Source organism: Scomber scombrus, chromosome 2, assembly GCF_963691925.1.
Source record: "Scomber scombrus chromosome 2, fScoSco1.1, whole genome shotgun sequence".
NCBI lineage: Eukaryota > Metazoa > Chordata > Actinopteri > Scombriformes > Scombridae > Scomber > Scomber scombrus.
Genome location: NC_084971.1, coordinates 35008635 through 35030098, shown reverse-complemented (window position 1 = coordinate 35030098; position 21464 = coordinate 35008635). Strand labels below are relative to the sequence as shown.

The following is a 21464-nucleotide window of genomic DNA, read 5'->3' as shown; positions in this document are numbered from 1 at the left end:
TCCTCGAGTCAAGGAAGGAAGGGAGGAAAGGAGGGAGGAAGGAAGGAGGAAAGAAGGACAGAGGAAAGAAGGAAGGGAGGAAGAAGGAAGGAAAGTAGGGAGGAAAGAAGGAAAGGAAGGGAGGAAGGAAGGAAGGAGGGAAGGAAGGAAGGAGGGAGGAAGGAAGGAGGGAAAGGGAGGAAGGAAAGGGGGGAGGAAGAAGGAAGGGAAGAAGGGAGGAAGGAAGGAGGAAAGGGAGGAAGGAAAGGAGGAAGGAAAGGAGAGAGGAAGAAGGAAGGAAAGGAGGGAGGAAAGAAGGAAAGGAAGGAAGGAAGGAGGCAGGAAGGAAGGAAGGAGGAAAGGGAGGAAGGAAAGGAGGGAGGAAGAAGGAAGGAAAGGAGGGAGGAAAGAAGGAAAGGAAGGGAGGGAGGAAGGAGGGAAGGAAGGAAGGAAGGAGGGAGAAAGAAGGATGGAAGAAAGGGGGATAGAGGAAGGAAAGAAGGAATAGTCAAAACAGACGGGTCAATTTGACTGTTGACTTGTTGTCAAAGACAGGATAACATAAATAGAGGAAGCTTTTGATTTCATGTCAAAGCATGTTTATTTATCTGTGGAGGGAAAGCTTCACGTTATGGTTCGCAGACGTTCGTAGCATCCATTTAACTCGGAAGTTGGAAGTCGGAGCTGGGAATGACGTCACATCCGAGTTTAAATTGTTCCAGTTTAGAAAGTCAGAAAACCAGTTCAAGCCAGTTTAACCACTGATAGAAAAACCAGTTAATAAAAACACATCATACTAACAGCGTCTAACCCTAACCCTTTCACACTGTTGATGCATTCATGGCTTTTCATTCATTCAACAGTTTGCAGTAATTTATGACGTAATTAATTAATATATTTATTAATTTACTCATTAATTACTAATGAATTAGCTAATTCTCCCATTCATTCATTCATTCACTCACTCATTCATTCATTCATTCATTCATTCACTCCCCAGTTCAAAAATTCATTGATTTATTTATATATTTATTTAGTCAGTCATTTGCCTATTCACTCATTAATCATGTAATTCATATAATCATTTAAATCATGTAAAAATCATATCATTTACTAATTCACTCATGCAGCCTTTCATCCATTCATTTCCTGTTTTTCATTCACTCATTCACAATTGAGGTTTGTTCATTCATTCATTCATAAATTCATCATTCAACAACATCAAAATGATCAATAAAGTAATTATTAATCATATATTTGTTAATTTAGTCAGTCATTTATTTACTCATTATTTATTTATTTATTCATGTATTCATTCATTCTCTCTCACTCATTCATATATCATTCATTCATTCTCTCATTCATTTGTTTGTTCATTCATTCATAAATTCCATATAAAGCTTTAATTCATTAATTCAGTTTTCAGTTAATCTTTCATTTATTCATTCCTTCATTTCTTCTGACATTCATTCGTTCATTCACCATCACCTCTATCACTCTTTTGTTCATACATTCATTCACTCCCTCCTTCCTTTTAAATCCACCAGTATCTGTGTGATACCGGCCGTTTAAAACCAGTATCAGTCGAACATGAATGACGCTGCTGTGTGTGTGTGTGTGTGTGTGTGTGTGTGTGTGTGTGTGTGTGTAGGTTTACCTCTCTCTCCTTCCAGATCCATCTCTCCACCTTCCTCTCCTCTCTGCAGCATCCCTCCTCCTGCTCAGCCAATCTCCTGCTGGGGAGCGATACCATGTGACCATCAACCACCAATACCTCTCCACCAGGCACCGGCAAAAAGAGGGGCGGTGTCCTCCCTCCTCCTTCTCCTCCTTCTCCTCTCCTCTCTGAGTCAGACGGTGTGTCTGGATGCTGAGGGATCCGTGTCTAACGAGCTGAGACACGTTTCTGCTTCTTCCTGCGGAGGTTCGAGGGCCGCCGGTCCGTCTGTACGCCAGCTCCCTCCCTCCCTCTCCTGGGGAACACTGGGGAGATGAATGGGGAGGCGATGGAGGGGAACCCGGCACAGCAGCATCAGCAGCATGCCGGTAACGGCTCCCACCTCCCTCCCCCTCCCACCATCACGCCGGCCATCCCCCCCTATGTGAAGCTGGGTCTGACTATCGCCTACACCATCTTCTACTCGCTGCTCTTTGCCTTCGTGTACGCTCAGCTCTGGTTGGTCCTGCGATACCGACACAAGCGCTTCAGCTACCAGACGGCCTTCCTGTTCCTGTGTCTGCTGTGGGCCGCCCTGCGCGCCTTGCTCTTCTCCTTCTACTTCAGAGACTGCGTGACTGCCAACGCACTCGGACCCTTCGCCTTCTGGCTGCTCTACTGCTTCCCCGTCTGCTTGCAGTTCTTCACGCTCAGCCTCATGAACCTCTACTGTGCACAGGTGAGGGCGGTACCGGTACTGGCACCGGTATCGGTACTGATGCTGGTAAAGGAGGTGCTGGTTTCACTGGGTCATTGGTTCTTAAAAGAATATCGTGTTTTTGCTGACCTCTAGTGGTCTTCTCACTGTCCTGCTGTGAGGTACCAGTGTACTCGAGGGTACGGTCATTACGCCGTGACATCACTGTTGGGTGTGGTTACAGATCACACCTCTGACCACACTGATTATATAACGTGAAACCAACCAGCAACAACCACGGCTTGAAATTAAAGTTCGTAAAAGTACCACCAACAGCCACTAGGTGCTCCAACTGACTCCCATTCAGTTTAAATTGAGGCCTTCTAATAAGTGTGCTGGTGGTTGTTTTGGAAATGATTTTTTCGCTAATAAGATTTGAAGACTTATAGTAGCTTTGATGTCTGCTGTGCTGGTGCTGATTGCAGTTGGTTCCAGGACTCACATTAAGTCGGACTATTGTCGCAATATTTCAATAAGTTTAATGTTACTTGATTACGATACCTGCCATGTTAGAATGCATTCTACGAATAATTTAGCTTAAGTAGCTCACGTTAGATTAAATGTGCAGCACTCAGTGTTCCCTGTAAACTAGTGTTAGTTCAGGTCCGAGGTAGCGGGGCAACACCCTGCACTCCTTATCCCGAAGGTCCTGGCTCCAAACAGAAAAGATGGCGCCGACAATAAGCTGCAACTCTGAGCTTCAAACTAGCTCCAATAAATGATCCAAATATAAGAAAATGTTTATATTCTGGAAATTATGTTTAAGAATAGTGTGGTTGTTTTATAATCGAGGTTGAGACTATTCAAAGGTCAGATCTTCTTATTGGATTCTGGTCCTTACAGCATGTGGTCCATGTCAAAAATCTAATGGTGTATTCAGACAAAACTTTACTGTTCTGGTTCACTGTCATGGTGTCGTTTTCAGAGAAAAAGCTGTAAAAAAGAAAAAAACCTCTGTACAATACCTGCACAGCACCAAACAGCAAACAGACACAGTTATCTGTAGACTAGCTGGTGAACATAGTGGAGCATTTAGATATTTCCCCCAGGAGTTAGTAGAGAGTAAAAACAGAGAAGTGAATATTGGACTTACATTCAGCAGTTGGACAGAATAGCTTGGGTTGATGTAACCCGAGCTTTGCAGAGCTGATGATCATACAGTCACAATGGCCATATTTATTGGAAACACAACTGATTGAAATAGAATATACTTTTCTTCGGGCCGAAAGAGTTCTGCAACAAAATAGATCATACCCAACTCGAAACCCAATACATAGGATCCATTACGTTCTGGCAGCAGAAGACTATGTAGACAAACATCTATCGTCAAGAGTGAGATGGGAAGAATTTGAGATTAACTGTCACTCACAGCACAAACTCACTGCTCCAATAAGTTCTTTATTCTTGGTCATTGCTCATGATTTCATTGCAAGAAGTCCCCACATGGTTCTGAAGTTTGTAGACCCTCATGATGAATCACCCTCAAGATGCATTACATTGATTTCCATTCATTTTAAAATGAGGAGTCTTTTGTTCACTCAAGGATAATAATTTACCAAAAACGTCAATGCACATGAAGGTTTTGGAACCGATTAATAAAAGATCATTGCTTTCATTCAGCAGATGAATGTGCTCAAAGCAGGTTAGCCTCATATCCACAGTGGACTGACGCAGTAGGGACTATACCTGATAATACTAAAGAGCTGAAATCATTAGTTGATTATGAAAAATGCCAAATGTTGTCTGCTAACAGATTCTCAAATGTGTATCTTTGCTAGTTTTACTTTTCAATGAGAGTAAACTCAACATCTTTGTGTTTCTGATAGTCGGTCAGACAAAACAACTCATCTGAATATGTTCATTTGGGCTCCGGGGAACGATGATCGACATTTCATTCAGAAAAATGTAATAACACAACCTGTTCTTCAGTTCTCTGTGTGCAGTTTGATACACAACTTTACGACAAATTAGCTCATTAAAGTTTTCAAATAGAGACTCTCTTCAAGACAAGGATTACAAGATAGAGGATGGAGGACCTGTCAGATTTCAGATTGGACTAATTTGCAATTGATCAGATTATATAAATCCAAATGATGAAGACTGAGCCTGGACAGCAGTACACTTTGTCCAGTTGGTAATCCAGCCTTGGTCAAGAGTCATTTGGAGTTCAGTGTCTTGCTTAACCCTCCTGTTGTCCTCGAGTCAAGGAAGGAAGGAAGAAGGAAGGAAGGAAGGAAGGAAGGAAGCTAAGCAAGGAAGGATGGAAGGGAGCTAGAAGAAGGAAAGGAGGAAGGATGGAAGGGAGGAAGAAAGAAGGAAAGGAGGGAGGAAGGAAGGGAGGAAATGAAAGAAGGAAGGAGGGAAAGAAGGAAGGAAGGATGGAAGGTAAGAAGGAAAGATGGAAAGATGGAAAGATGGAAAGATGGAAGGATGGAAGGAAGGAAGGATTCATGAAAGGGAGGAAAAAGGAAGGAAAGGAGGGAGGAAGGAAAGAAAGAACAGTCAAAACAGACGGGGGTAAATTTGACCCGGGAGGACGACACAAAGGTTAAAAAAGTTTGACATGTGGAAAGCAGGATTCAGGGATTTAACTACCAACCCTACCAACCTATCTACCTGAGGTACATCCACCCGTTTACCATTCAGCCAATGTTAGGGACTGAGAGCCAGCAGTGTCAGATGCATCACAAAACATTGAACTGAGAGTTCTGTCATGAATCCTGTCATTTTTTGGGGGGTAATGAGTGAAGCAGCCGCCTCTCTTCTGAATCCCATTCATCCTCAGCAGCTGCTAGATTCTGAAATAGATCCGAAAATAAAGACTAGACTCTTAACCAGCAGCTTTAAACCACGAGAGCTGAGATGACGCAGATTCTTTTCCCATCCAACCACTACGGTGTCTTTTTACCCTAATGAGGGCACCTTCAGCCGGAGAGGAGGAAGTGATCAATGAAATGGGCTGGTGGAGTGGAGCTCAGCAGAGTGTTAGATCAGCCAGCTCAGGATTTTTTAGCATCTTCTATGATCATGCTCAGTCTGAAACCTCGGCTGAGTCTCCAAACCTTCTGAAGTGAATTCCCTCTGTACATTTATCAGCCTAAAGGTTTGTCTCCACGGCTGTCCTGTCGAGAACCTTTTTATTCTCTGAGTCACAGCGGGTGGTAGAATATTTTCTAGGTTTATTTTCTAGTTAATGGCATCCTGTCACACCCAAAATGAAAAGGATTAATCTGGGGCTCATGAATATGCTGTCAATTTAGAGGCAATCCATAAATTACATTTTATTATTTCTTGCATACAAGGGGCAATTAGGATCCAACAGTTGTACGACAGGAAAGTCAGGGCATCTAAGAAGTCCTTAAAATCCATCCTGTGGGGAGGATTAATATTAGAAGTAGTAGTTGAATTATCTTGTCACTGATTATGGATGTCGCTTCTTCAAAAAGTAAAGTTTGAAGATGAACTCATACTACATACCGTAATGTGTGTGAGACACGATTTGCTGTAAAATACCTCCAAACACTATTTGTCAGATGCTTCGGTATTGTCATTATCCGATCAGCGCAGCTTTGCTTGCTATTGTCGGCCTCCATTTTTATTTATTAGCTTAGACATGTCAAAGGGCGTGCAATAGGTCAGAGTGATGATTCAGCTGGATGACAAGGCATCAACGGTCTGTTGCGCTTATAGACTGTAATTTTTGAATTTGAACATGTCAACAATTGTTCTAACTCTAACCCTGAGCCATGAATTGCTGAACACTGGAAAGAAGTATAAGGAGTCTTTGTCTTTCTCACAGGTTTACTTCAAGGCAAAGTCAAAGTACACACCTGCTCTGCTGAAGTACAGGTAACTTCCTCAACCCACTTATTCCCAAATGTCTTCATGAATCCAACATCATGGCTAAACTGTATTTATTTAACCTTTGTGACGTCCTCCCGGGTCAAATTGACCCCGTCTGTTTTGATCGTTCCTTCTTTCCTCCCATCCTCCCTCCTTTTCTTCCTTCTTCCTTCCTTCCTTCCTTCCTTTCCTTTCCTCCCTTCCTTCTTTCCTTTCCTTTCCTTCCTCCCTTCTCCTTCCCCCCTCATTTTCTTCCTTCCTTCCTTCCCTCCCTCCTTCCTTCTTTCCTTCTTTCCTTCCATCCTTCCTTCCCTCCTTCCTTCCTTCCTTCTTTCCCTCCTTCCTCCCTTCCTACCTTCTTCCCTCCCTTCCTTCCTCCCTCCCTTTCTTCCTTCCTTCCCTTCCTTCCTTCCTCCCTCCTTTCCTTCCTTCTTCCTTCCTTCCTTCCTTCCTTTCTTCCATATTTCCTTCCTTCCATCCTTCCTCCCTTCCTTCTTTCCTTTCATCCCTTCCTTCCTCCCTCCCTCCTTTTCTTCCTTCTTCCTTCCTACCTTCTTCCCTCCCTTCCTTCCTCCCTCCCTTTCTTCCTTCCTTCCCTCCCTCCTTCCTTCTTTCCTTCCATCCTTCCATCTTTCCTTCCTTCCTTCCTTCCTTCCTTCCTTCCTTCTTTCCTTCCTTCCATCCTTCCGTGCTTCCATCCTTCCATCTTTCCTTCCTTCCTTCCTTCCTTCCTTCCTTCCTTCCTTCCTTCCTTTCTTCCTTCATTCCTTCCCTCCCTCCTTCCTTCCATCGTTCCATCTTTCCTTCCTTCCTTCCTTCCTTCCTTTCCTTCCTTCCTTATTTCCTTCCTTCCATCCTTCCTTCCTTCTTTCTTTCCTTCCCTCCTTCTTTCCTTCCTTCCTTCCTTCCTTCCATCTTTCCTTCCTTCCTTGACTCGAGGACAACAGGAGGGTTAAACAGGAATTATTTTAGCGTGTTTTTGACTATAAATGTCAGTTTTTGGTTTCAGAGATGTTTGAAAACACAGAATCTCTCCCCATCGTTTCTCCTGCAGACTTCCTTTGTACCTGGTCTTCCTGGGCGTCAGTCTTCTCTTCCTGGTGGTTAATCTGGTTTGCGCCTTGTTGGTCAAGATGACCGCGGCCGACGTTAAGACCATCGTCCTGGTGAGGGTCACCATCAACGACAGCCTGTTCGTCCTCTGCGCTGTCTCGCTGTCCGTCTGCCTCTATAAGGTCGCCAAGATGTCGCTGGCCAACATCTATCTGGAGTCAAAGGTCAGCCCAGGAGTCTCCGCCACCTCTGTGAACCTTCTTCTTTCCTCTGTCCTTCTTTCCTTTCTCCCTCCCTCCTACCTTCCTTCTTTCCTCCGTCCTTCCTTCCTTCTTTCCTTTCCTCCCTTCCTTCCTCCATCCCCTTTTCTTCCTTCCTTCTGTCCTTCCTTCCTTCCTCCCTCCCTCCTTCTTTCCTTCCCTCCTTCATTCCTTTCTTCCTTCTTTCCTCTGTCATTCTTTCCTTTCTCCCTCCCTCCCTCCTACCTTCTTCCTCCCTCCTTTCCTTCCTTCCTTCCTTTCCTCCCTTCCTTCCTCCCTCCTTTCCTTCCTTCTTCCTCCCTCCTTTCCTTCCTTCCTTCCTTCCCTCCTTCCTTCCTCCCTCCTTTCCTTCGTTCTTTCCTCCCTCCCTCCTACCCTCCTTCCTTCCTTCTTTCCTTCCTTCCTCTTTTCCTTTCTCCCTTTCTCCCTCCCTCCTACCTTCCTTCCTTCCTTCCTTCTTTCCTCCGTCCTTCCTCGCTCCTTTCCTTCCTTCTTCCTCCCTTCCTTCCTCCCTCCTTTCCTTCCTTCTTCCTCCCTCCCTTCCTTGACTCGAGGACAACCGGAGGGTTAATAACAATGAAGCTGAATAAAGTTAAGCTAATTAAGTCCAGTTTATGGCAAAGCTGATTGCATCTGATTGTACACGTGTATCTACTGAAGTGGCCACTGAGTTTATGTCTGTGCCGATTAATAATTAATGATGATGCCTCTGTGTGCAGGGGACGTCAGTGTGTCAGGTGACTCTGATCGGCATCATGGTGGTGCTGCTGTACGCGTCTCGAGCTTGTTACAACCTGGTGGTGCTCGCTCTGACCGACATCGAGGCAATCAACTCCTTTGACTACGACTGGTACAACGTGTCCGACCAGGTGAGGTTATTCTGCTCTGCTCATCAGCTCCTTTGATTGGTTAATTACTATATTGGCTTGTTCACGTTGTCTGCTAGCTCACTCTAGAGAGTACCATGGTTATGTTTGGACATTTAAGTGTCTTTCTGGCTGTGTAAGAATATTGTTGTGATTAAATAAATATGTAAGTATGCTTTAGACTTTGTGCCATCATTGTAAATATAAGATCAGTGAGTTTTCAGTGTTTTTCTGTATAACTTGACTTGCTAGACTAGATGGCAGATGGCCAGTAGAGTAGTTGGTTAATTTAACTGTTATTCCTCATTTTCAGAACATGTTAGTTTAATTCTAACTGTGCATCAATAAAGGTTGTAATTTAATTGTTAATTGCTTGCATGAAAGTCTGGTATAGTTGTGGAATTGATAAGTTAATACTTTCCTACCTGCAAATAATCTCAACCTGTTTTTCTGTAAATCTAAAGTTAGTAGAAACAAATTTAAAGCATAGACGGTAAATCTGGCGTCTTTCCTCGAGATGATTTAAAGATTTATTTTACCCGTAGAGAGACGTTAAAGTCCGACTCTATTAAAAATGTGTTTTAATCATAGACTATATAAGAAATAGACGTAACATCCGTGACGTCACCCATTGGTTTGTGCACTGCTGCTCAGAGGCCAATAGTATCGGATCTGAGCAGCGCCATCTTGAAAATTTCAGGTGCCTCCCAGGGAAAATAAAAACAAGGATTCTACTTATATGGGCATCAGGAGGAGCATGAGGCGCCCTCCTGAACCTGTGAACCAATCAACCTGTCAATCACGACGTAGCCACGCCCTAATGTATACCCTGCTTTATCGTCACATATAAAATCAGGGAGGCCAAAATGTCCCAAATGAACATCATACTGCATTGAAGAAGGCTTTAAACTAGTGATTGAGACCATAAACACATTTTGAAAACGTTTACTGAGGTTAGAAATCAAGTGAGAAGTTGGTGAATTCTCCATTGACTTGTAAAGAGACGGAAGTCCTTTTGACACCAAAACGGTCGCCCCCTGGTGGCCATTTGATAGAATGCAGTTTTAAGTTACTTCCGCGATGGCCTCATTTCAGAGGACCGGAACTCCCCGCCTGAACAAACTCCACAACCAGTGAAACCATACTAACCCTATCCCAATGTTTGACCGTGTCTGCCTGTCTCCAGGCGGACTTGCGGTCGTCGCTGGGAGACGCCGGTTACATCGTGTTCGGGGTGATTCTGTTCGTCTGGGAACTACTGCCCACCTCGCTGGTCGTCTTCTTCTTCAGGGTCCGACGGCCGCCTCAGGACAGGGTCAGTCCTTTTCTCAGGGTCAGGTGACCTCTGACCTCTGCAAAGCATGCATTTGTTTTTCTTTTTAGCAATGTTAGCGGTATGATTGGTCTGTCGGTCCACTACTTCGGTCCAACTGAAACATCTTAATAACTATTGGATGTATTTGTATTACATTTGGTCCAAACATTCACAATGAGAGAAGATGAATCATGTTGGTGAATCTTTGATGTTTTGTTTAACGCCACCAGCAGGTTAAAATGTTCACTTTTTTCACTTCATGTAATATCTCAGAATCTACTGGATGTATTGCACACATTAATACATTAATAGTTCCAAGATGCTACCATATTTGTTTGACAGTGACTTTTTGTCTCCACAGAGCACCACTGGAATACCAAACCACGTTCTGTCCTCCAGAGGATATTTCTTCGACAACCCTCGTCGGTACGACAGCGATGATGACTTAGCGTGGAGCATTCCTCCTCAGAACGGGTCAGCCAGGTACAAACATCAGTAGCTTCATATTTCACAGACCTGAGAGCGGTATTGATCTTCTAATGTAACTCGAGCAGGAAGCAAATAAGAGTGTTTCCCAAAATGTTCCTTAAAACCAGCTGACGGTCTCTCATCTCTTTGACAGTCTTTCATCCGACTGCTACGACTGGGGCAGCCGCCACAGCAGCTTCACTGTGCACACCAACAGCGACGATCAGCGTCTGACCACCACCGCCGCCGCCGCCGGAGAGCTCCAACCCTACCCATAACTCCTCTCTCCACTGTACAGCATCACTCTGCACTTTGACACCGATCATTTATTGTGTTTGTTTATATCGCTGATTGATGAATAGTGTAGCGCCCCCCGCAGGCCAGTAACTGCAATTAAAGACTTTTAATTTTATTCTTAACCTTCGTGTCGTCCTCCCAGGTCAAATTGACCCCGTCTGTTTTGACTGTTCCTTCTTTCCTCCCTTCCGTCTGTCCTTCCTCCCTCCCTCCTTCTCTCTTTCTTTCCTTCCTCTCTCTTTCCTCCCTTCCTTCCTTCCTTTCTTCCTCCCTTCCTTCTTTCCTCCCTCCCTCCTTCTCTCTTTCTTTCCTCCCCCCTACCTTCCTCCCTTCCTTCTTTCCTCTGTCCATCTTTCCTTCCTTCCTCCCTTCCTCTTTTCCTTTCTCCCTCCCTCCCTCCCTCCATCCTTCCTTCCTTCTTCCTCCCTCCCTCCTAATCTCTTTCTTTCCTCCCTCCTACCTTCCTTCCTTCCTTCTTTCCTCTGTCCTTGCTTCCTTCCTTTCCTTCCTCCCTTCCCTCCTTCCTTCCTCCCTCCTGTCCTTTCTTCTTCCTCCCTGCCTTCCTTGACTCGAGGACAACAGGAGGGGTTAATCAATATGAGGGCTGCAACTAAAGATATTCAATTTACTATCAGGATTAAACAAATGTAATAGTTGGAAACTAATTTATGTGAATTTGGTTGCAAATTCTGAGCATGTTCAACATGGCTTAAAAGTTAAACTCATTCTTAACTTGCAGCCTCAACTGAATGCAACTCAACCTTCTGATGAATACGGTCAAAATCCTGTCCCGAATGATTCATAAAAAGTTATTTCTGTCCAGTTTTTCAGCTCTTGTTTCTTGACTGTTTGAGACAAAAGCCTGTAAAGTTAAATACATCATAATCTACACACTGAATATCCTGTAAATATGTCAATACACAGACAGCTGATGTTTTTCGATATACACCTCAAAATGTTTAATTGTGGGCTGAGTCTTAATCTCACTTCTTTGAAGAGTTTTTTTTAGTTTTTTTTAATGTAAATTGAAAGATGACACTAGTTCATTTTGCAGGTATTTGGTCATAAACCAAAGTGTTGGACAAACTGAAATGTCGACCAAATGATTTAACCAGATGGCTAATGTTCTGCTGTTGGTTGAAAACATCCTAAGTTTTAGTATTTTGTTCTGGCTGGAGATGAAAAGAAGCAAAATCTTTCCCAAAGCTGATCTTCACTCACTCTCCTCTCTGTCTGGGCCGACATTCAGAGATGCTGCCAACATGTTTAGCATGGCTACAAATCTTAAAAGAAGCTGTAATATAATAAAAAAAAACACCAAACTGTCCAAAAAATCAGAATAAATAATCAAAAAACTGATTTCAAGACTCAACACCTCATTAAATTCTCATTTGATGAAAATAAAACTTGTGAAAACTGACTTTGCTTTGCAGCGTTCAGACAAAAGCTTGAATTCTATATTTCTAACAGACGCAGGTTTTGTAATTATTTGTACAGCTGAGACGATTGTATTTTGTTGTTAAGCTTTTTTGTGTGTTCGTGGTCGTGTGTTTGTGACGTGTTGATACGAAAACTAACACTGACAATAAAATGACAGGTCATGAAAACAAACACGCTTTTTAATATTTCTTCATTAATTCATTTAAAAAGGAAACAAACAAGGTTCCTGATTAACCTCTAAGTACAAAGAACATAAGTATTATGTAGTATGCAGTATTACAGTAAAAGTACTGCAGTATTATGAGTGATGTAGTATGCAGTATTACAGTAAAAGTACTGCAGTATTATGAGCGATGTAGTATGCAGTATTACAGTAAAAGTACTGCAGTATTATGAGCGATGTAGTATGCAGTATTACAGTAAAAGTACTGCAGTATTATGAGCGATGTAGTATGCAGTATTACAGTAAAAGTACTGCAATATTATGAGCGATGTAGTATGCAGTATTACAGTAAAAGTACTGCAGTATTATGAGCGATGTAGTATGCAGTATTACAGTAAAAGTACTGCAGTATTATGAGCGATGTAGTATGTAGTATTACAGTAATAGTACTGCAGTATTATAGTGATGTAGTATGCAGTATTACAGTAAAGTAGTGGTTTGGTCCTCTGACTGATATATTATTATTATGACATCATTAGATTATTAATAGTGAAGCATCAGTGTTAGAGCAGCATGTTACTGTTGTAGCTGCTGGAGGTGGAGCTAGTTTACACTACTTTATATACAGTTAGCTAGTTTAGTCCAGTGGTTCCCAACCTATGGGTGGGGCCTAATGTTGCATCTGCATGATGTCAGATAAATAAAAATCATCTTTCAGTTTTTGTCAACCATTTCTCACCTCGTTTTGTGTTTGGTGAATTAAAATGAAAAAGGTTTATAGAAGTTATAAATAGTTAGTTACATGAAAACCTCAGCAGTAAAAACGGGCTGCCTGCAATCTAAGGCAGTGTGTGTTTGTTTTTTATCATCTGTTAATTATTATTGGTTCAGGACTTTTATTAAATTATTGGCTTATTACATAAAAAACAGGCAAAATTATTACGTTATATGCTGTTATTACGTTATTGGCTTCTACAACACCTTTTCACATGTCTAACTCCTCCCATCTGTTAGATACAGAACAACCTTTGCTCCATGATATCTCACAATAAACCGGTTAATGACAGGAAGGAACAACACACGAAAAACCAGACAGACAGCTTCAACGTCACTCTGCAGAAATTAAACTTAACATTAATCAGAGGACAGCAGAGCTGCAGTCGAGTCTCTCCACTTCTGTCCAAATATAAATGAAACTGAGTTCATCAAGTCTTTCTCAACAACACAGCAGAGTCTCTGCCAAACACTGGTGAGTACAACTGATCATATTTAATGTTTCAACAACCAGCTTTAACACAGGAGACAGGAAGTTCATCTCTTTTCATTTCTTACTGACACTTGTGAGATTGTTTACAGTATAACTGCAGCTGCTTTAACAGACTCAGTAAAAAACACTTTAAGTGTTTTTAAGTCTCTGTCAGTTCTCAGGACTTTTGTAAAGTGTAACTGAACCTCTGTGGTTTGGAGTTTAGCTTCACTGCTATTTCCTGATCTTTGACTATTTACTGATCACTTCCTACAGACACACTTCACTTCCTGTAGCTGTTTCACAATAAAAGCTTTTCTCTGGTGAACCAGCAGGACACTTTTATTGTGAAACAGCAACAGGAAATAAAATGTGTTTTATCACCAAGTTAGCAAAAGCTTTGTTAGCAGTGAGATTCTTCAATAATAATTCTTCTCTACAACAAGATATGAACATATTCTGTGATATTTTATCAGTGGATCAGATTGTATTGAGTAATAGTAAAAGCACAAACAGCCACAATGAGCTGTTAGATAAAGAGCTGCAGATGAGTCTCTGACTGTAGTTTGTACAAACCAGCACACGTCCAACATTAAAGGTGAATAAAGACTTTAACCTGGCTGTGAAATCCTGGAGACAATCTGTTAATACGTTCCAGCTTGATTCAATTTGAAGAAAGTGTCTCTAGTCGAACTGAAACATGGCATGTTTAATTCTAAATTATTTTACCTAATATTATACACTATAATCGAACAGTAACCGTACATCTTTATTTTCAAACAAGTACAATGAAAATGTTTTTCTTTCTTTCACTCTACATGTGTAGATATGTCTGCTGCCAGCTGTCTGCTATCTGAAGATCAGTTTCTGTGCTCCATCTGTCTGGATGTGTTCACTGATCCAGTCAGCACACCATGTGGACACAACTTCTGCAAAAACTGCATCAATGAACACTGGAACAGTAATGACCAGTACCTGTGTCCAATGTGTAAAGAAATGTTCAACACAAGACCTAAACTTCATGTCAACACATTCATCTCTGAAATGGTTTCTCAGTTCAGACAGGAAGCTCAACAGAAAGCCAGCAGCAGCAGCTCAGAGCAACAAGCTGCCAAACCAGGAGAAGTTCCCTGTGACGTCTGTACTGGAACCAAACTGAAGGCCCTGAAGTCCTGTCTGGTGTGTCTGACCTCCTACTGTGAGACTCACCTGGAGCCTCATCTGACAGCTTTAGGCCTGAAAAGACATCAGCTGAACGACCCTGTGGAGAACCTGGAAGAAAGGATGTGTATGAAGCACGATAAACCTCTGGAGCTGTTCTGTAAGACCGACCAGACATGTGTCTGCATGCTCTGCTCTGTTTTAGATCACAAGACACATGAGTTTGTTCCTCTGAAAGAAGAATATGAAGGAAAGAAGGCAGAGCTGGGGAAGACAGAGGCTGAAATTCAGAAGATGATCCAGAAGAGACGACTGAAGATTGAAGAGATCAAACACTCAGTTGACCTCAGTGAGGAAGCTGCAGACAGAGAGAAAGCAGAAGGTGTTCAGGTCTTCACCGCTCTGAAGGAGTCTGTTGAGAGAAGCTTGAATGAGCTCATTGAGACGATTGAAGAGAAGCAAAGAACAACAGAGAAACAGGCTGAAGATTTCATCAAAGAGCTGGAACAGGAAATCTCTGAGCTGAAGAAGAGAAGCTCTGAGGTGGAGAAGCTCTCACACTCTGAAGACCACCTCCACCTCCTCCAAAACTTCCCGTCCCTGAAAGCTGCTCCACCCACCAAAGACTGGACAGAGGTCAGTGTCCGTCCATCATGTGAGGGGACTGTGGTGAAAGCTGTGGCTCAGCTGGAGGAGACCTTCAGTAAACAGATGAAGAAGCTGTTTGAGGCTGAGCTGAAGAGGGTCCAGCAGTATGCAGTGGATGTGACTCTTGATCCTGATACAGCACATCCTGAACTCATCCTGTCTAAGGATGGGAAACAAGTAAATCATAGTGATGTGGAGAAGAATCTCCCAGACAACCCAGAGAGATTTACACTTTATACTGAAGTGTTAGGAAAGCAGAGTTTGTCTTCAGGCAGATTTTACTTTGAGGTTCAAGTTAAAGAGAAGACTGAGTGGAATTTAGGAGTGGTCAGAGAGTCGATCAACAGGAAGGGAGAAATCCCACTGAGACCTCAGTATGGTTTCTGGGCTATAAGGAAAAATGGAAATGAGTACATAGCTAGTAATAATCCTCCAGTCCGTCTCTCTCTGAAGTTTCGTCCTCAGAAGGTGGGGGTGTTTGTGGATTATGAGGAGGGTCTGGTCTCCTTTTATGACGTAGATGCTGCAGCTCTTATCTACTCCTTTACTGTCTGCTCCTTCACTGAGAAACTCTACCCATACTTCTTTCCTGGTTTTAGTAATGGTGGTAAGAACTATGCCCCTCTGATCATCTGTCCTGTCAATCAAACTGTCTGAGTCAATACCAGGATGCTGATTGATTAGAGACCAAAACTGATCAATTTTAAATGAAAAGATTCAGTTAATTATGGTAACAAATGTATATTCAGCAGCAATGTACAGTGTGAACTTGTTTCCATCAGGATATGATTAATGCAGACATTCTTTTATGATTCATAATATAGTTAATTTATTTCATGTATGTTGGAATTGACCTTAAACTTGTCTTTTTACTGCTTCAGTGTCCCTCCATGATTGATTCATTAACCTCTTCACTGGTGATGGATCCATCATGACAAACACATGTGAGGAACAACTCTAAAATCTAAAATCTAGTGTGAATCTAAAAGTTTGCAAAGATACCAAATATGTCAGAATGAATTTTAAGGAAATGTGTCAACAGTGATGGAAAATATATCAAGAATGTTTGTTGTTTGATGTAATGAGAGTAATAAAAGTCATGGGGCCTTTTTCCTGCATTAGGACACAAACACAGATTGAAGTCTTGACTCCTGGTGCATGGTGTATGTGGATGTGACCAACATATATTATATACAGTTAGCTAGTTTAGTCCAGTGGTTCCCAACCTAGGGGTGGGGCCCCTCCAAAGGGTCAGCAGATAAAATGTGTTTTCAGTTTTTGGACTTTTTCTCTAATCTTTGATTTTTGCTGAAATATTGGATCATTTGAACATTTATTGAAATGAAACCATGTGAGAAGTTTAGAGGGAAAAATCACTATTTGGTGGAGCTGTTAACAATTCATAGACATCTGAGATGTGAGCCGACTACACACTGCTGTCTGGTTTCATCTTTAACAATGTGTTGTATTTATAAAGCTTGTTATATTATCCATTGTGTCAAATCTGCATCTGAAAATTAACTAAAGCTGTTAAATAAATGTAGTGGAGTAGAAAGTACAATATTTCCCTCTGAGATGTAGAAAGTAGCATCACAAGGAAATACTACAGTAAAGTACAAGTACCTCAAACTGTACTGCAGTAAAGACAAGTACCTCAAACCGTACTACAGTAAAGTACAAGTACCTCAAACTGTACTGCAGAAAAGTACAAGTACCTCAAACTGTACTTGAGGAAACTTAGTTACTTTAATGTGAACTACGGACAGAGTCAGGCTAACGGTTTCCTCTGTTACAGTCTTCATGCTAAGCTAGGCTAACTTCCTGACAATGTGAAGACATGTTTGTCCAAAGCAAAAAAAACAAACCGACACAGTTCAGTCAAGTCCAGAAATATTTATTTCTCTTTTCAAATAAATATACTCAACAGGTACACACATCAACATGGTGCAACTATATATATTCTTATAGATCTGAAAGCAAAAGAAAGAAAGAAAACTGTATAACCTGTGCTGCGTTTTGCAAACTGTACAGATGTGGACTGAACATGACGAGCGTGGAGATCTGAAGCAGGTTGGTTTTTGTATTTTTCCTAAATGGCGGTTTAAGATTTAAAGGACCAGTGAGCAGAATTTAGTGTCATCTAGAGGAACGGACTTGGCAGAAATGAAGAATGGTTGTGTTTTTGTTACCTTAGAGTGAGCCCTTTAAATCTACAGAGGGAGCCGCCATGTTTCTACAGTAGCCCAGAATGGATAAAAAAAACACTGTGAGTTTCGTGGCCACTGTAGGTTCTCCTTCACGCTCGGAAGGAGATATTTATATTCTGTTAGATGCAATCTGCGACCTCACCACTAGATGGCACTGAATCCTGCACTCTGGTGCTTTAAGGTTGACTTTAGTGGACTGTACAGGAAGTCCAGCTGCTGGAGGGCATGCAAGGCTCAGAGGAAGGCATGCACACGCACGTGCACACACACATCCACACACACACACACACACACACACTCTGTATTTTGCACATATAAACACACACTCAGTCAGACCGTCTCGTCTTATTTGGTTCAGGTCGTGTTCAGGTTGCAGCTTCACTGTATCTGTTAATGTTTGTTTTTCAGCTGAAATGTTAGAAACTGGCAGAAAAGTGCAGAAAAATCTCAGCGTTCAGATTTAAATCAACTTTTTGTGAGCTTTACTTCGACCCTGCAGTCAGTTTAACTCAGAGCTCACCGGCTGAGAGTTTCACTGGTTCTGTCCATATTCAGCATCACTGACTGGAGGTTTGGAAATAACATACAGATGATTTCAGAGTGAAGCTGCTGATATTTAAATCTGTAATTTTAATAACTTTAACCGCCAAGAAAGCCTCTGAAACAAGCTGTAAAGCATGAGACAGGAAGTAGCAGCTCAGTTTCTAACATTATTTAGTTGTAATTTTTGTTTTTTGAGTCATGATTTACTTAATAGGCAAAAACACGACTTATCACCTTATTTATACTGAATGCTTAAACAAGACTAAACTTATCTGTTATCTGTGGTCTCAGAACTTATTGTAGCATCAAAACTTAACAGCTCAGGTGATCAAAGAATCAATAAAGTAAAAAGATTAAACACAATTGCAAAAAAAACAACAACCCCAAAACACGATAAAATGTAGGCAACTAAAAAAGAAAAAAGTCTTTGGTCAACATTTAACTTTCTGAGAACTTAGAGAGGAATGACTGAATAAATCTGTCAATCATTCAGTTTTTTTTTTTTTTAAACATATTCGCGTCCACCACAGCCGAGGACGAATGAAGCCAAACAAAAAACGAAGCTGCAGTTCCTTAAACGTCCACCAGGGGTCGACTGTAAAACTAACTAACTTTACTGATGTGCATTTGAAAAGTCTCAACTTGTTTTTCTGTAAATCTAAAGTTAGTAACAACAAATTTAAAGCATAAACGGTAAATCTGACGTCTTTCCTCGTGATGATTTAAAGATTTATTGTCCCGTAGAGAGACGTTAAAGTCCGACTCCATTAAAAATGTGTTTTAATCCAAGGTTTGAGCCTCACTGTGCAAAATGATTTATGTTCGGTTTAACACTTGAAGGATGTTTTTTTCACATTTAGCTACTAAAAATGGAAATATTCTCTTGATATTTATTGAGGTAAAAGGAGATGTTTTAAATAACTTCTAGTGAGGTAATTTAACTTAATCAAAATACTTAAATTATTATGTCTTATACATCTTTAGGACTTCTTCCTCTGCTGTGGTTGACGCAGCAGGTAACTTCAGAAACCTGCATGTGATGTCACCAACGTCGCAAACAGACCGATGACATCACAAAATAATAACTTTGCTTGTTTTACGTTGCTTACGGATCGTAACAGGTGTCGAAACTATTGAACTCTGCTGGTTCGTCACATTAACGAGTGGACAGGTCGACTGTTCGGGTGTCCGGTTGTGATAACGGACGCTGCAACAACAACAAAAATCATCTTAACAAGTAATTTAAGTCCATAAATCTGACAATAAAAAACGTCTTTATCGGTTCATTTTGTTTTCACTTCAAACAATCACGAGTTATTTTGTCTTTACTGGTGCACCAACCGTTTTTGAAGCCACTCTAAAAGGCAAACACAAACACTACACTCTGATTTGATTGAAATCTTTGGCACACCTGAATCTACACCTGGCAGCAGCAGCTTCTGAGACAACAACAGGTTGGTTTCATTGGTCAGTGTGGGAACGCCTTTTTAAAGCAGCGGTCACACCACAAAGTGTCTGACAGGTGAAGCTTAACCGCCAACTGGTCGGTCACATTAACTCCTGAAGTTTTCGTAGCGTCGACAAGCCATGACAGCTTCTCTACGTCATGAACAAAGTTGGACTTATCTCCAATATAATCTGTTATTATCAGCTCCACCTTTTAAATTCCTGCTATATCAAGTTAAAGTGTCTGCTGTGAAAAATGTCTATTAAGCTATACTCTGATTACAAGCCTTGTCTGAAATGTCCATAAAAGGGTCCCAAAGTCTCAAAGTAGTTGTGGACAAAACAAGACACTTAAGATTGCATTTTGGGCTTTTTGGGAAACAATGATTGACATGTTGTTACGGTTTGGTTCGGTAACAACGTGTATGTATGTTTTTTCTTTGGCTCCTGCAGGTAAAATCTAATGATCGCTCCCATTTATTGTATTTACTGAAACATTTCTCAGTTATTAAATCGTGGTGTGTTTCCAGGAGAAAAACGTCACAACCAAACAAACATTCCCATTAGATTAAAAGGTAGATTTACGGCTGCAAGTAGGCCAGTATAAGATGAAACAATTGCCTCTATGTTTACTTTCCAGAATTATTAATATCATGTGCCACAATGCAGAGTTTTGGTGTCTGATAAACCGTTAAACTCACTTTCTTGGATCATATCACAGCGCTGATTTCAGTCTGAACGCCCACTGAAGCTCCTCCAGGCTGCATGTTAATAACTGTGCCAGAACCAGAAATGTTAGTTTGGACATTTTTTAGGTCTCAGTTTCAGTTTCCACCTCAAAACAGCAACTGAATTTAGAAATCAAGGTCTGCAAGAGATTTGGAAAGTTTGCAGTTACATACAGACTCTGCAAAGCCTCTCAGAGACGTTTATGTCTATTTTCAGAGATGCATAATTTCAGCTTTAGACCGACAACAACCGAGCTAAACCTGCCGCTGTGCTGGTGTGTGAGTGTTGCAGGAAGTACAGTTTGAAGGTTCATTAAATGCAGAATCAGAGTAAAGTGAGGTGAGGTTTTGTTGCAAACCGTCCCATTTTTGAAGCTTCAACCTGGAGGCTGAATATGAGATTAAATAACTTGTTAAGACAAACTTTTTTGCAGCGTTTTGATCTCGGTGGAACCACCCAACAGTATTCAAGACCTTGTTTATTCAATCTGTGTGCCTGTCATTACACCTCAACTTCACTCAGGAAAAGAGTAAATTATATCTCCATAAAACCTAAAGTTACAGCGTTAAACAATCATCTCAAGAAAAAACCATATAACTCTTATTTTTACTGTTTAAATAATAAATCTATCAGGATTAAAGTTGTGCTTTAAGACAACAAGGCTGAAGCAAAAATTATGCCAGACAAAATAAACACTAGGAGGCACTTTGACAAACTTATACAGCAACGAGACAGACAGACAGAAACAAGATCCGCTCATCAAACACACCGACTCAATCAATTACAGCAAATTATAACAAAACGTTACTCTACTCTTATCAAGTTTATGGTTTTATAGTCTATTAATTTATAGCTGCAACTGTTGATGATCCACACGCACGCGCACACACACACACACACACACACACACACACACACACACACACACACACCTCCCTTATTGTCTTCAGTTCCTTTTATTTTACCAAAAAATTAACATCTATTGTCACAAATGTCATTCTGCCAGGTAAATTATACAGATATATATATATATATATAATTTTATATATATTTATGTTTATTGTAGCATCAAATTTTATCTGTTGATTATTTACTCAATCAATCAATTGTCAGTCTAGAAAATGTCAGAAAATAGAAAATAAAAAAGCAGCAAGTCTTCAATATTAAAAAGCTGGGAATGAAGTCGATCACCTAAATAGTTGCTTGGTTGATCAACTAATTGACGAGTTGTTTCAGCTCGAGATCTTTGGGTGTAAATGTTTTAAATATAGTCAAATATCATCTTTATCGTTGCTCTTGTCCTCAGTGGGAAGAAATAGATTCAAACTGATAAAACACCCAGAAAAACAACTCAAGTTTCTACCAACATTCAACACTGAAACAAGA

The 21464-nt window shown here is 41.1% G+C and overlaps 2 protein-coding genes across 2 annotated transcripts; both read left to right on the top strand.

The window, feature by feature from the left end:
• The first annotated feature begins 1970 nt into the window (after positions 1-1970).
• gpr137bb (G protein-coupled receptor 137Bb) lies at positions 1971-10476 on the top strand. Its single transcript, XM_062426571.1, has 7 exons — positions 1971-2375; positions 6193-6242; positions 7291-7513; positions 8269-8418; positions 9602-9730; positions 10092-10213; positions 10353-10476. Exons 1-7 carry the CDS (start codon positions 1971-1973, stop codon positions 10474-10476), a joined length of 1203 nt encoding a protein of 400 aa, XP_062282555.1.
• A 3696-nt stretch (positions 10477-14172) lies between these two features.
• LOC133999699 (E3 ubiquitin-protein ligase TRIM39-like) lies at positions 14173-16259 on the top strand. Its single transcript, XM_062438969.1, has one exon. It carries the CDS (start codon positions 14173-14175, stop codon positions 15808-15810), a length of 1638 nt encoding a protein of 545 aa, XP_062294953.1. The 3' UTR covers positions 15811-16259.
• The last annotated feature ends 5205 nt before the right edge of the window (positions 16260-21464 follow it).